The sequence below is a fragment of the Chlorocebus sabaeus genome, chromosome 15, assembly GCF_047675955.1.
Source record: "Chlorocebus sabaeus isolate Y175 chromosome 15, mChlSab1.0.hap1, whole genome shotgun sequence".
In the NCBI taxonomy this organism is placed as follows: domain Eukaryota; kingdom Metazoa; phylum Chordata; class Mammalia; order Primates; family Cercopithecidae; genus Chlorocebus; species Chlorocebus sabaeus.
The window spans coordinates 34,424,852-34,440,550 of NC_132918.1; the positions used below are offsets into that span (position 1 = coordinate 34,424,852).

General features: G+C 39.2%; 1 protein-coding gene across 1 annotated transcript; it reads left to right on the top strand.

Annotated features, from left to right (window-relative positions):
* The first annotated feature begins 277 nt into the window (after positions 1-277).
* SSR3 (signal sequence receptor subunit 3) lies at positions 278-15,375 on the top strand. Its single transcript, XM_008008618.3, has 5 exons — positions 278-565; positions 1,756-1,882; positions 6,789-6,887; positions 11,359-11,490; positions 12,514-15,375. The coding sequence occupies exons 1-5, from the start codon at positions 433-435 to the stop codon at positions 12,578-12,580; spliced, it is 558 nt and encodes a 185-aa protein (XP_008006809.1). The 5' UTR covers positions 278-432; the 3' UTR covers positions 12,581-15,375.
* The last annotated feature ends 324 nt before the right edge of the window (positions 15,376-15,699 follow it).

Below are 15,699 nucleotides of genomic sequence, written 5' to 3' on the forward strand. Positions count from 1 at the left end.
TCAGTCCAGGGTACGTACAGAGGGCACTAATGGCGTGGGGCCAGAAGAGCTTTTAATTTTGGAATTCTGAAGAACTGAGAACTCATGACTCTGTCATCAGCTCTGAAGTGGAATATAAATAAAGTTTTGTCACTTTTTTTAAAGCACCCACTAAACTACAAATCCCTTCTCTCTCCTCGAGGTGGACGGGTCACGTGGCTTTCCAGGAATCCGGAAGTCTGGTCCGCTCCCCCAATCACGCCCGGAAGCCTAGCTAGCGGCGCCAGGTTGGCCATTCCTGGGGAAGCTTGCTCTCCGCCAAGCCGGGTCCCGCCTCCGCGCGCCGCGCTGACGGGTCGTTAGCGGATACGGCGGCCGCAGGGGCGGAGTCAGGGGCTTTTGCCCGCCTTGGCAGCCGGCTGTACCTTCCAAGTTCTCGCCTCCTGCTCCGTCATGGCTCCCAAAGGCAGCTCCAAACAGCAGTCCGAGGAGGACCTGCTCCTGCAGGATTTCAGCCGCAATCTCTCGGCCAAGTCCTCCGCGCTCTTCTTCGGGAACGCGTTCATCGTGTCCGCCATCCCCATCTGTGAGTGCTGGGAGCGAGGCTGGTTTGGGAGGCCGCGGGCGGGTCGGGCGGGTCGGGCTGGGCGGGGACGTGGCAGGACCCAGCGAGCAGGCCAGGCGCGGGTGCTGGCCAGGGGTCGGCGATCTCTCCAGCTCCCCTGAGCTCGGGGAGGCACAGAGCCTCTTCTTTGGGCACGGCGTTGTCGCCTGGGATTGTCCTGTTAAAGCACTCCGGGAGGTCACTTGTTAAAAGTACGCACGTTCCCGAGCTCCACCCCCGGAGAAGGTGGTTAACTAGTTCTGGGGTGGCGGCCCCGAATCTGTATTTAAACACACTCAAGCATACTGCCTGCTGCTCTTTTCCATACAACTGTTGCTTGCCGTTACGAAATTTTAAACTTATGTTATTACTTATTTTGGATAAATTAGTTAGGTGAGAGACCCATGAAGTAACCCACTGAATTAGAAGTGCATCTGTACGTGAGCTACTTTACACCACTGCATAATTTTCCTGGTTTTTGCAGAAAGAGAGAAATTGAAGTGCCAGGGGTTGGGGATCTACCTTGTTTAGACTTTTTAAATAATCCCACTGTACCAATTCTAGAATTCTCACTGGGCTGGGAAAGTGCAGACTTGCACAAGGTTGTTTCTAGTAGAGCTCAAGGTTCCAGAACTCTTGTCTTTTGCTGCACTGTTGTTGGGGCATTTAAAACCAAATGTATTTTTCTCTTTTGTCCTTATACAACCCAGCGTGCAATTAACGTGATGTGAAGCCATATTATGGCTCACTCATTTGACAGAGCACTGCTTGGAGTTCTGATAACAGCCACGTCAGCAAGGAAACTATGGTTTGGGACTGCACGTGGCATTTTGGAATGGCCTGTATTTAGCATGCTAGTACCTTGATGAATGAAATTTGAAGTCTGACTTGTGATTACATTGAGCCAGAGTTTGTTCTCATTTTAGAAGCAGAAATCTCATCTGAACTAGTAATAGGAAGGTGATATTTTTCAAATGTTCTGAACTGGAAGGCTTGAGACTATACTGTTAACTGGTTATCTCACTTCTGAAGATCCTCAGATACTGTATTGATTGCATAACTAATAACCTGGTATTTTACCAGGCTTAGCTTTAAATAATTTCGCAGGCTTTTGTTATGGGGTTGTAATATTTTGTTTCTTTTTGTACTTTCCCCCTATTATTTTAATTCAGGGTTATACTGGAGAATATGGCATATGGATCTTATTCAGTCTGCTGTTTTGTATAGTGTGATGACCCTAGTAAGCACATATTTGGTAGCCTTTGCATACAAGAATGTGAAATTTGTTCTCAAGCACAAGTAAGTATGTTTTTCAAGTGAAAGTACGTACTACGTGTTGTATTTTTATATGTCTTCTTACAGATCGTTTGTGTGTGTTGGTTTTAATAAGCATTAATTTGAGATATCTATGTATTAATATATGTATTTTGGGGGAAAGGAACATTGATGCTAGGAAGAATTATTAACTAACTGAAGTGGAGATAATCATTCTGACATGGCTACAGAAGATTTTGAGGGTGGAATTAGAACACTTAAGCCCAAGCCTTAATAGGAGGTTCATAGGAGAAACAAACCCACCAAGTAAATTAACATTTCAAAAGCTAAATGTAATTCTTTATGGAGAGAATTGTTCTGGGCTCTTCACATATTGTTTTTGGAAGTTAAAGAAATGATCTTTTTGTCATTATTATTATTATTATTATTTTTTTCTTGAGACTGCATCTCGCTCTGTCGCCCAGGCTGGAGTGCAGTGGCCGGATCGCAGCTCACTGCAAGCTCCGCCTCCCGGGTTTACGCCATTCTCCTGCCTCAGCCTCCCGAGTAGCTGGGACTACAGCCGCCACCTCGCCCGGCTAGTTTTTGTATTTTTTAGTAGAGACGGGGTTTCACCATGTTAGCCAAGGATGGTCTCGATCTCCTGACCTAGTGATTCCCCCGTCTCAGCCTCCCAAAGTGCTGCATTATTATTTTTTGAGCCAAGGTCTAGCTCTGTTGCCCAGGCTGCAGTACAGTGGCATGATCATGGCTCACTGCAGCCTCAACCTTCCCAGGCTCAAGCGATCCTCCCACCTCAGCCTCCCAAGTAGCTGGGACTACAGGTGCAGGCTACCATGCCCAGCTAATTTTTTTGTCGAGACAGGCCACGTTGACCAGGCTGGTCTTTTTGTTTTATTACTTTTTTAAAAAATTAAACTCTCTGTCATTTTCAATGCTAATTACATTTGTTTTCATACAAGTGTATAACATGTAAAGGATTAACATATTCTAAGATCACACATGTTGTAAAATACAGCTTTTAGAGAAGAAAACTCAAGCCTCACCACCGTAAATTGAAACATTAATTATAAGCAATTAAATATTCTAGTTTCATAGAGGTTAAAATGCAGGAGCATCTAGACTTAGGAAAGATGGGAACATTTATTATTTCTCAGTGTCATGGTCCTCATTGTCTCATTGGAAGTGGTATAAATTATTGTTTAATTGACGCCCTTTGATGTTGCTTTCACGTACACTGTGATACTTGGGTAGGGATAGCAGGATTATTTCCCTCCTTCCTTCATGGGGCCATCTAGGTGCCATATTGCTTTGGAAGTAATTTCTTAAAGGCAATTGGAATTTCACTGAGACTTGAAGTGTGGACATACTTTGTATGTGCATTATCTTTTCATCCATAGTTCTCACTCTAGTTTGGACACTGTTTATACTCATATTGCTGTAACAGCCTCCATCTGGTCTTTTAAAACAAGTTTAGGGCCCACCCTGCCATGCACTATATAAAGCACATTACCCTATGTAATCCTTATAGCATCCATATGAAGTGCAGGTATTTCCCTTGTTTTATTGAATGAAGAGTATGTATTTCTCCTTATGTGACATCATTTTTATCATGTCATTCTGATAACTCATCATGGCTTTTTTTTTTTTGAGACAAGAGTCTCACTCTGTTGCCCAGGCTGGAGTGCAGTGGCCCAATCTTGGCTTACTGCAACCTCTGCCTCCTGGGATCAAGCGATCCTCTCACATCAACCTCCCAAATAGCTGGGACTACAGGCACGCACAACTACCACGCCTGGCTAATTTTTGTATGTTTTGTAGAGATGGAGTTTTACCATGTTGCCCAGGCTGGTCTTGAACTTCTGAGGGCTCAAGTGATCCATCTGCCTCGGTCTCCCAAAGTGCTAGGATTACAGGTGTGAGCTGCCACGTCCAGCCATGGCCTCTTTTTTTAAAAATGTATTAAAGCCAAATTCTTCTAGACCTCTGGAATGCAAGTCATCTGCTTCCTTCCTATGAGTCTGGCCTCATCTTTCAGAATTAGGCTTTAACTCTTCTGCCTCGCCCTCACATCATCCTTTGACCATGTCTTGTGCCCTCCCCCATTTAGGATTAACTTACTTCCTTTCCATTCTTACCTGTGTTTTATTTTGAGACCTAGGAATCTTTTCCAGAGAACCCCTTCCTGACTTTGATCATTCCTTTGCTTTGTTGTCCCTGTGTTAGACTGTTTCAGAGAATGAGGAATAGAAACATGTTGAGATGATCTCAGTTAACAGGGATTTATTTTAAGAAATGGCCCAGAATGGCCTCAGCGGCTGAAGTGGCCTTCGCAGTTTCCTCCCTATTGTTCTGGACACAAAGGAGCTCAGGTTTCGGGGCAGCCGTTCTGATGGACCAGCAGAGAAATTGGGTTATCTTTATTATCTTTCTGCTTGGCAGCCCCTCAACCAACTGCCATTCCAGGATTCAGCTCATGTGGGCCTCCACTGTATGAGACTGTTTCTTGTGAGGCGTGGCCATTTGTGCATCGGGAAGCCCTCGCAAGTGGGCATCTTGTATGACCCATTCTTTGTAATACTCTTGGAACTCAGTCCCTTTGAGACTTACATTTTTTACTTGTTCTTCATATCATTTTTCATTCATCTCTTTAGAATCAAAGTCATGTTCTTTTTACCTTCTCATTTCTACTTTAGGCTTCTTGAAGACACCCGCCATGTCTTATTTTATACCCCTTAAAACAGTTAATGGTACATTTAGTTCAGTAAAATTTCACTGACTTACTGACTTAATAGACTCAGAGTAGAGGTTTTTTTTTAGTCATAGTTTTGGCTTTATATTAAATATGCTACTGACTTTGAAACTCCTACAGATTTGCAAGATGGTTAAGGTTCAAAGATCCCACAAGATGCTGAGTGTGGGTAGATGTTGGCTGTAGAAAGAAGATGGCTTCAGAGTCGCCAGTCTGGGTTCCAGTGCCAGCTCTGCCACTCTTAAATGTATGGCCATGGGCATAGTTTTCCCTATGTAGACTTCAGATTCCTCAGCTATAAATTGGGGATGCTAATGGAATCTCAGAGGGTGGTGAGGATTCATTATGATCATACATGTGACATGTTAAGCGTAGAGTCTGGCACATAATAAATGTTTATGTGCAGGGTTGAAGAGGTTGGGACTAAGAGAGCCCTTAGAAGTTGTTTTTGTTTTTTAAGGTGGCATAATTTAAACGATGTTTGCAAAGATGTTTTTATTTTAAGAAATCAGATAGTGTCTTTTTTTATCTTTAATTTTGGAAGTGTTCTGACATACTGATGTGAAAGAATAAAGGAAGAAAAATACAATTGATTTTATGGGTTATCTCAGTTGACTAAGTGCTAGGTCACTAGCGTGACTTTTGTTTTAGAGTATTCAGCACCGAGTGAGGTTTATTTTCTGAGAGCTCTAAGACAGAGGGGAGGGCTTCCTCTTAAGTTGCAGTAAACCTGCAGTGTGGTTGTTATGCCCCTGGTAGGTGAGGATAAAATTCTAGACTTAGAAGATAAATTGCTTAGTTATCTGGTGTAATGTCTTCATGAGGATTTGTCATGTGGATAATCGGTTGACTGTTTGCCCTAAAGACACATAGTGATAACCAACTCTTTTGAAAATGCAGTAGTTTATTCCTGTGTCCTAACACCTTGATAGTTGGGGTGTGTGTGTATATTTTTTATGTTAAGCTAAGAAAGATTTCTGCAGTAAACTGTCCATTTCTTTTCCGTTGGTCTTTTGTAGAAAAAAAAAAAGTAGTCTGATGTTAAGTTCAGGAAACACATTTATTTATTTTTAATTTTTCTTATTTTTCCTGTTCTCATAATCTGTTCTCATGAAGAAACATATTTAGTGCCTGGTCTGCTAAAGAGGTTCAGAGAGAAGAATCTGCCTTTGGAGCTGAGTGTCTCAGAAATGCAAGAAGCATATGAAAAGATAGTTTTTACATAATGAATCAAAGGAATTTGGATCTTTGGAGTAAAAAGTTCATTTTAGTGTCCTAAAGTGTCTCGTAAAAAGACAGCTGTCTGCCCCCTTAGCAGCCTTTTTCTTTAGGTTTCAGAATTGATTTCCTCTTATTGTGTGATTTTTTTTGTTTGTTTTTTTTAAAGAACTGTTTTTTCCTCTTTCCAGTTACCAATTTGTGTGGGGTAACGAGGTTTAAAAAGTAACTTTGTAAACCTTTTAAAAAATACATTATTTGAAACTGACTAAACGTTTTCTTTTTATTAATAACAATGTCAATTCTAACTCAGTTCTTGAGTGAGAGAGCTAAAGATGGAGACATAGGTAAAATCAGTTGTAATTTGTGCTTCACTTGTATCCCAGACACCCTTGTAGTTGAAGAAGGGTCGAAAACTCCTGCCTTGAGTGACCTGGGGCTTTCTGTCCATCACACCTAGCTTAAATCGTCCTTTGGAGTAAAGTTAGAAGAATAATTACTTTAAGATATTACAGCTGTTATTTCCTCTTTGTTTAAGCCTAGTTTTCATTCCTGTTATGTACTTGGAATTGAAATAATACATCATATACTAATGCCTTATGAAATTTATTTGTTGAACAGTTAGATGACAGATTAAAACAAAATGTAATTAAAATGATTCTTAACTAAATTGTGTTAATAGCATTTGACTTTATTAACCACATTGATTCCTAAACTTTGGAAAATTCTTCTTTTTAAGCAGAAATCAAAACATGTCACTAATAAATTAACCACATCTTGGACATTTCTTGAACTTTTGGCTAATGCAGTGTAATAAACTTGGACTTTCTGCTCAGCTTCTTTTCTTGAATTGTGAAATATCATTCTGTTGCCAATACGAAATATGAGTACAGAGTGTTTCTGAGAGAGTGTGATGTTCACCTCTGTAGCATATGGAAACTTTTTCTTTTTTTCTTCCAGAGTAGCACAGAAGAGGGAGGATGCTGTTTCCAAAGAAGTGACTCGAAAACTTTCTGAAGCTGATAATAGAAAGATGTCTCGGAAGGAGAAAGATGAAAGGTTTGACTCCTATTTAAAGTATGGTCGTCATAAAAGGGGATACTTTTTGAATAAAATTTTTTTTTATTTTTGCTTAAAGAATGTGGATTTTGGAATTGTCTGAGGTAAATTTTGGAATTGTAGTAGTAGTAGTAATGGAAATAGTAATAGCTGATGTTTAGAGTTTTTATTACAACCGGATACTTTTATCTGTGCTATACAATAGTTGATTTATTCCAGTAAAGAGCCCTGTGAAGTAGGTACTATTTTTATCTCCTTTTTGTACCTGAGGCAACAAAGGTACAGAAAGCCTGGGTAACTTGCCCAAGGTCCTGAATTAGTACATGGTAGATCCATGATAAGAACACAGGCAGTCTGACTTGAGAGCTTGTACTTGTAACTGTCTGCTGGAATTGAGGAGGCAACAGAGCTTTGTACAGAGCAGGCTTTGCCTGTTAATAGGTGTGCAACCTTGAACATATCGCCTAACCCCTCTGGGTCTGAAGGGTTTATGGGTTAACATGTCTATGTGGTGGTATTTCTGTTCCTGAGCTTCCCGAGGGATATCCAGTAATTAGTTATCTGTATTGGTTGGGAAAAAGAAAATAACTGGACTTTTCTCCTTTTGCCTCATTCTATGCCACATTTATTAGCCCCTAGTCCCGATTTTTTCTGCCAGCTGCTCTTAGAAGGCTTATTGGGCAATCTTAACATCTGAGTAGCAGAAGTCCCTGAGTCAACTTGTGCTGAAGAATTGCCACAGTTTAATTGTTGTGAGTCTGCTGTTTTCATGGATCTTTAGCTTTAGTATCAAGAAGGGGCTTTGTTGGAACATACTTTTTACCTCACTTTGCTCCAGAAAGACTTTTGGAGCAGTGTGAACTTGCAGTGTTAGTGTATATAATATATTTTCTGCATTTAATACGGTTTTCTTAAAGTGCATGCATATAAAACAAGTAACGCAACTTTAAAGAACAGAAACCATTTAAAAGGAAGAAAAGGTGGATGAGCAAGTACCTTAGAGTTAGTTACAGCAACTGAGCACTGAACTTAGTTGTGGGTTTCCAAGTGTCAGGGGAAGCATCTGAGGTCACATAGCTTTCATTGTCTGACGAGAAGCAGCATGCAAGTCCTTCTGAAAAGAAACTTTCCTGGCACTGGATCTTGGAAAGACTTTATCAAGTGGATCCTTATTTAAGGGACACTGAGTAACTTAATGAACAATGTCTTCTATAGTGGTTTTGGAAAGGTACCAAAACATTATTAAAATGATTATCTCTTATGGCTCCTTTATAAAACTGAAGGCACAGTATTACGACAATGGAGGCCTTTCTGCATGGAGCAGCTTTAATGAGGTCGGACTGCACAGTGTTCCAGTTGCATATTTTTTGCATAGGGTTCAAGGTTAGGGAATCTAGATCACTGTTTTAGAAAAAACCTTCTGTTGGATTTTTCATTACAATGGTGTTTCTTAAACTAGGGTATGCATAGTTACCTAAATTTCAAAATGTTTGTTACAGGTTTTAAAGGTTTTCGGTGATTAATTATGTCAGGGATAGTAAATGGGTTTCCTCTGCCGACTGCAGTCTTGGACAGATTTGGTCTGGCACTTGTTCTTGAACCGGGGTCATGTCTCGGAATCTTTTTCAGTTTAGTGTTCAGGTAGTGACTACTAGTGAATCAGTTGAAATTGGGAATGAAACCTTTGCCATTTGCCGGATTAGGTATTTCAAAGTGGGGTGAGGTGGAGGTTTCATGGATATATATAAGTGCAGAGTATCAGAACATCATACAATTTCTCTTTTCATTGGTAGAAATTTGGCTGTAAAAGCCATACTGGATACAGTTTGTACTGTATTGATTACCCTTGATAACTGGGACCAGAGCCTCTCATTAAGATCTAGTTTGTTTCCCTCTGAAAGAATTCCAGGAGATTTGATGTAAGGAGAAGGCTTATCAGCATTTCTTTGCTTAGATGTGTATTTCTCAAAGCTCTGTCTACATTCATTTGGAATATATACTCCATGCCGCTTAAAAGTACTTCAAAATATTCATTTATCCAAGGATGGAAATAAGCAGAGGAGAACGTGAGATTCATTAACATTCATTCCAGAGTGCGAGTGTGGTTTCTTCTTGATTTATGGGTGATCTGTCATTTCACATTATTTGATTGTAACTGTTGCTTGGTCTCAGCTTTTCTCTTGTAGGAAGCTCTTCCTGAAAACATCCTTAAGATATTGGGAAGTGCTCTCCCAAACCAGGTTCCCTACTAGGAAGAAAATGTCTTCTACTAGGCAGAACCGTTGGCAATGAGGGCATTTGGGGGTCCTAAATTTAAAACAGAAACAAAAAAAAAGGATATGAGTGGACTCAGAAAAAGTTCTAAAGGCTGTCAGGCTTTATACACTGATGTAACTAACATGTGGTCATATTGGGATCTAGGGAAATCTAAAGGATTGGGCCACTTCTTTCATTAAAACTTTTTAAAAAATGGTTCTTGTATTAGTCCATTTTCACAGTGCTATAAAGATACTACCTGAGTCTGGGTAATTTGTAAATAAAAGGGGTTTAATTGACTCACAGTTCTGCGTGGCTGGGGACGCCTCAAAAAACTTACAATCATGGTAGAAGGTGAAGGAGAAGCAAGTGCCTTCTACACAAGGTGGCAGGAGAGCGAGTGAGCGCAGGGGAAACTGCCATTTTTAAACCATCAGATCTTGTGACAACTCCCTCACTGTCACGAGAATGGCATGGGGAAACCACACCCATGAACCAGTCACCTCCCACCAGGTCCCTCCCTCAACATGTGGGAATTACAGTTCAAGATGAGATTTGGGTGGGGACACAGAGCCAAATCATATCACTTATTTAGGGCTTGACAGAAAAGAAGTTAGGGAGAAGCACTGTGTTGCAAGTGAGATAATTTTATCATCTAGAGTAAAGTCAGGCTGATAACCTACTTAAGCAACCTGCCTTCACTGGATCTCATGCCAGAGTCTTAAAAATGGAGGCAGTTGTCCTGAGTGTTCATTCTAGTGTGAAACCATGTTGAGACTATGCATCTTACTAGGCTGGTCTCACTGATCAGTGTTAGAATGATGTTTCCTGGAACTCCAACTCATGATTTTTAACAACTTACATTTAAACTTCTATGAAATTACAAGGTGTTTTATAGTTGATGACTATACTTAATGTAATGTCCTTCCCTTCCTCCAAACTTACAATAAATGGAAGAGTTATTAAGTTGATGGTGTCTGTAATATGGCATGTGTTGGAGACTACAGATTTCTTATGATGAGCGGAAGATGTTAATTATTAGCTTTCATTTAGCTCCTTTACAGCCAAACCTGTTGTCTTTGGATTAGTGTACATGGTGAATAAAATGTGTCAGTTACCAGTGACTTAAAGTGCTGTCCTTAGGGTTGAGGGAATGTGTCATCTGACTCCAGAGTAGGTTTCTCTTTTGAGGAGACAAAGTGTCTACAATAGTGGCCTTCAACCTTTTTGATAATGACCTACAGTAAAAAATATGTATTTTACCTTTTGACCAAATAAACTCACATGTGGACACATGCACATGTTTCATAAAACAATAATTATCCTGCTCTGTGTGATGTGCTGCTGATGTTTTTCTATTCTTTCCTGTTTCATTTTTTTAAAATGCTGGTCTCAGCCCACTCAATTAATTTCTGTGGGCATTCGATCCACTTGATTGAGTTCACATCCCACTAATGGGTCACAACCTACCCTTTTAAAAACTGCTTTACAAAGTTAATTAACCAACAAGAATAAAGGCTCCCTTATTCACAGGCATCCTCTAACTTCCTTTTGCCTGTTTGAAGGCGTAAAAGAAAAGATGGATGAAATACTAGTAAATTAGTAAGATAAACTATCAGATCAAGTAAAATAGAATAAAAAGTAAAAGAATTTTACAGACATTAAAAAGTCCTCCTAATGATTAAGTGCCTTTTTTGTTTGAATTAATAAAGATGGCTAACAATAGCCTGCTTCTGTGAGACCACAGGTAGTTTTTGTCATTGGGATTGTCTTCTGAAGGTGTGATATTGAAGTCTGATATTCGTAGGCTGTAGAAAGCCTCAAGCCCAAGGCATAGCCAAGGAACCTCCACAGGCTGCCAATCATGGAGTCTGAGTTTTAGGTAAGGGCCAAGAGAAAGACATTTGACTCAGCTGCTGATGAAAACATGCCAGTTGCCATTAATGAGTCCCTTCTTCCATAACCCTAGTTGCCTGGGAAAAATGGTAACATAACCAGTATGATGTTTTCTTCACTATCATAGAGTGAAATATTTTTTTTTCAGTGTAAGAAAGGGGAGAATTCTGACTAAATTTAATATTACATTCTTATCCTAGAACACTCCAGGAAAATCTTGTTTTATGATGAACTAGAGCCATATGCTACTTAAAGTGGTTTTTTTTTTTTTTTTTTAATCATATTTATAAGCTTGTTTGACTTGGTTCTGTCTCTCTAGAATCTTGTGGAAGAAGAATGAAGTTGCTGATTATGAAGCTACAACATTTTCCATCTTCTATAACAACACTCTGTTCCTGGTCGTGGTCATTGTTGCTTCCTTCTTCATATTGAAGAACTTCAACCCCACAGTGTATCCTTTTCAAGGTTGATTATCTTTTTTAGAAGTCTAGAAACAGTAGTTCGTTTTGGTTCTGACTTGTCTGGATATTTTAAGTGGAAAGAAAAGCTGCTCTGGGAGTCAGTCCATTAAATAGTGCCGACTTTAGGTAACTTTCTGGACATTTAAAATAACAGCTATTGGTTTAAGATTCTTTTAAGTTTATGAATTATGACTTTATGATAAAGTATTACAAAGCAGTCTATGGGAATCTGTGTCCTTGCCTACTTAAAAAAAAAGCTCCAAAGAGCCAAAGCAAACTTGTCATTTTTGATAGCTTCTGAAATAATAAGGCCCTGTATCTGCTGTTATTTTTGGGCTCAGGGGGTTGGGTGGATGGCCCATGCAGTTAAATAGGTTAATTCCAGTGTATCTTAATAGTGTTTCAAGATGCTGTTAAATTGAGCTTTTGGGCAAGAATCAGTCTTCTCTTTTTAATTTATTAAAGGTGTTATCCAGGAATGTGCAGCCAAGATTTTGGAGCCAGATACCCTCCAACGTGTACCTTTTGGGAATGCTGGAGTGGTTTGCTGAAAATTGTACAGTTGTGAGGCTGGGAGTAGCTTTGAACTTTTAGAACCTCCTTGCTGTTGCAAGCCAACTGCAGCAAAACACTGATTCGCAGGGAAGACTTATTTTTCCATTGCTCTTAGGGGGGAAAAGGAAAACAAATCTCTTTTCTCCCCATGTTCTTTGATCAGCTTTTTTCATGAAGGTAAATGGAATTCAGATTATTCTTTGTGATCGTGTGTTCTAGGTTTCTGTCTTAAGTGTTTTTTTTTAAATTGGAACACATTTCCTGTGAATGTTTTCCATTTCTTTTTGGTCTTCTGTCTGTCTTGCAAATTGTGTTTGCAGACAATGGGGCTGCACATCATTATGATTACACCAAGTGTCAGGAAGGAAGCAGTACGTTCCAAAGAGAACGGGCTCTTTATTTTGTCGAAAAACTAATTTGGAGTTACTCATTTTTCCATAACATTAAATTTCTTACAGGAACTACATCTTGTCCATAAGTGCTTCATCAGGACTCATCGCCCTCCTGTCTACTGGCTCCAAATAGACCATGTCAGCTTCACCCCCTGGCTTTGTGTCTATGGGTGGCCTGTAGTATATGGAAAAGTCACAGGGTGGTCAGGGTGGGAGACACACAAGATGTTTTCATAGTCTAGAGCCTTTAAAAAACCCAGCAGAATGTAACTCAGTATTTGTTTATTGGCTGTTTTTGACAGATTGTTGAAATTAAATGAATTCAAAGGGAAACTCAGAGTACCAGGACGTTTATTAAAAGGAAAAAAAATGTCTTGCAATGTGCTATAATCACAAGAGGAGAAAATAACTTGTTTCCTTGATCTGTCAGAGGTCACAGTAACCTGGGCCGAGCTGTTATTATTTATTATATAACAGTAGTAGGAAGTTAATAACTGGTTCTCTGTGTTCCAAGCACAATATTGCAGCTTCTTTTGAACCATAAATATCCGAATGAATCCTCTTCCCAGGGGATTGAACAGAAGCTTAATGTTTAAAAGTGTTTGAATTTGTGATCTGAAATAACGCAAAATTAAAAACATGATTTCTCCAATTTTCCAACTTGAGGAAGAGAAACTTGTGGAAAAGTTCTGCTTTTTTTTTTTTTTTTTTTTTTTTAAAAGAAGAAGGGCAGCCAAGGTAGTAACCTAAAAATAGTGCCCAGGCATATGAGAGTTGTCCTACGAGGTTGAAGAACACACTGTTCGGCTGTATGGCTTTGGCCCTGAGTGGCCAGGGAGGTCAGCTTGACCCTGCCATGTTGGTTTGACTTACTAAGACATAGGAATCATTGTTTTCCTTGACCAGGGTCTCACACCCTGGAGGAATGTTAAGTAAGAGAGAGAACCTCTTTCCTGAATACTGACATGTAAAAGACCAAAGTAATTTTTCTGAACTTCTGCAATTCTGAGAACTTTCCAAGGAATTTACAGTGATTTTAGTGCTTGTCAGCATTTTTCCATGAGGACTTTCATACATTTGACTCTTTAGTTCACAGATTCCCATTGATTGTGAGTAAAATATTTCTCTCTTTAGCCCTTGGGGATCCAGCTGAGAGGAATCTCTTGCATTTTATTACCAGTGTATGTACAGATATTTTTTGTGTGTGCCATGACTTGAAAAAGTTTGGGAAGCTCTTTAGCAATATCAGCTAAAAGGCTATGAAATCACAGGTGACAGCAGTTGTCATTCAGTAATTTCCTACAAGCAGCACCCCAAAGGAAATACAGTCCTAATCTTTAGTATCCACTTCTAAATTTAATGTGAATTTCATACATGTTATTAATTGTTTTCTTTATAATTTTATAAAAATTATCCATCAGGAGTTTAACTTCCACTTCCCATGCTATTGGATGTGTTGGGCTCCATCCAACAACTTGGAAGAAAAACGGGCAGGAATACATTTGCATAATGACCCACATCATTTTCTGCAACTGAGAATTATATTTCATCATTGCTTCCAGAAGTCTGCAATTCTTTACTTTTCGTTGGTGGATTATTATCTAGCTGCCATCACTGGATAATGTGGAGTGACTAGAGAAGTCACATTCACTGCAAGGTACAGTTAGGGTAACACTTAGGAGGTTTATTATTTTTAAAAAACTTTTCTTGAACTCCTGGCCAACATGGTGAAACCCTATCTCTACGAAAAATACAAAAATTAGTGTATTTTTTGTACACTAATTTTTGTACACACCAGATGTGGTGGCAGGCGCCTGTAATCTCAGCTACTCAGAAGGCTGAGGCAGGAGAAGCTTTAACCTGGGAGGTGGAGGTTGCAGAGAGTCGAGACCCTGCCACTGTACTCCAGCCTGGGTGACAAGGGTGAGACTCCATCTCAAAAAAGAAGCAAAAAAAACCCAAAAATTTTTCTTTACTGTTGATTTAAAAAAAAAAAAAGAGCCAGACCATAGTTTGACTGGTGGCATGGAATTTGTGTATCAAATAAATGCATTTCCTTATTTGACAAACCATCAGTGTCTACTATTTGTTACAAGAGTTGGGCCACTATCTTTTAAAATTGCTGGTGAAAACTTGCCACTAGATGGCAGTGCCTGTATAGATGGGGAAAAAAATCACCACCATTCTTGGTATAATACAGTGTGGCTTAGATGAGGTGGTGAAATAGGGGTATCAGCCTAATATTCCTAATATACTTTCTCTTGAATTAATAAACTGAAGATTTGTAGGAAAATGAGTGAGCAAAATTTGTTTCCTGTTGTGAATTTTTCCTACAGCACTCTTTTTAATCTTGATGTTTTCCAACTTTCTGTACTAATAGATACATTTCTGTGCATAAGATTATGAGGCATATACTCACAGTTCAGTAGTTTTTGTTAAGAATTTACTGTGTGAGTACTTCACTGTCAGGAATTGCAGAACCTTTTCCCCACTGCTCTCATCGTCTAAAAGTTCTGTGTGGCACACAGAGATGCGACCCACTCAGTCAGACTTAGATAGTGAAACCATACTGCAGAATTTTTGTTGTAAAAAGACCACATACCCAGCACCCTTGAAATAAAAGATTCATCTGTAACTGGGATTCAAACAGATTAAATTCCTTTGCTCATACTCTTAAATAGCACTAAAATGTTACAACATTTTCATTTACCTATTTTTAGTTCCTTCATTTTAACTTATTAAAAATCTTGGATTGATATTCTTAACCAATAAAAGTTTACTGGTAGTCCTATTTGGCATATTATTGAAACTTGGAAAGGATAATTTGAAACAAGGTTTGAAGTTCACTGAAATACAGAGATTGAATTTATACTCAATTCTTGTGAAAAGTCTTGCTTAATAAGTATGATTAAACTTTGCTTTTTGAAATTTGTCTTTTCCCTACACTTCTTTATAAGAATCCTATGATGAAGTACATAATCTTTATTATATTACATTAACCATCATTTTTCTTTTCAAATTGTTTTATTTTTAATTTTACTTTAAGTTCTGGGATACATGTGCTGATCATGCAGGTTTGTTACATAGGTATACATGTAACTATCATTTTAATATCTCACACGTAAATGCACATCTTTGTAGTTACCGATCAGATATATGTGAGGCAATGAAAGGCATTGAGCGGTTACAATAAAGGGCAGACATCAGTCCTCTGCCTATATGTACCTGCTGTGCCTTTCTGCCTGCCCTCTT

Coding starts and splice junctions, on each gene's coding strand:
- SSR3 (XM_008008618.3), top strand. CDS start 433: ATGGCTCCCAAAGGCAGCTCCAAACAGCAGTCCGAGGAGGACCTGCTC. Junction 1,883..6,788: donor AAATTTGTTCTCAAGCACAA/GTAAGTATGTTT, acceptor TTTTTCTTCCAG/AGTAGCACAGAAGAGGGAGG. Junction 6,888..11,358: donor CGGAAGGAGAAAGATGAAAG/GTTTGACTCCTA, acceptor CTGTCTCTCTAG/AATCTTGTGGAAGAAGAATG.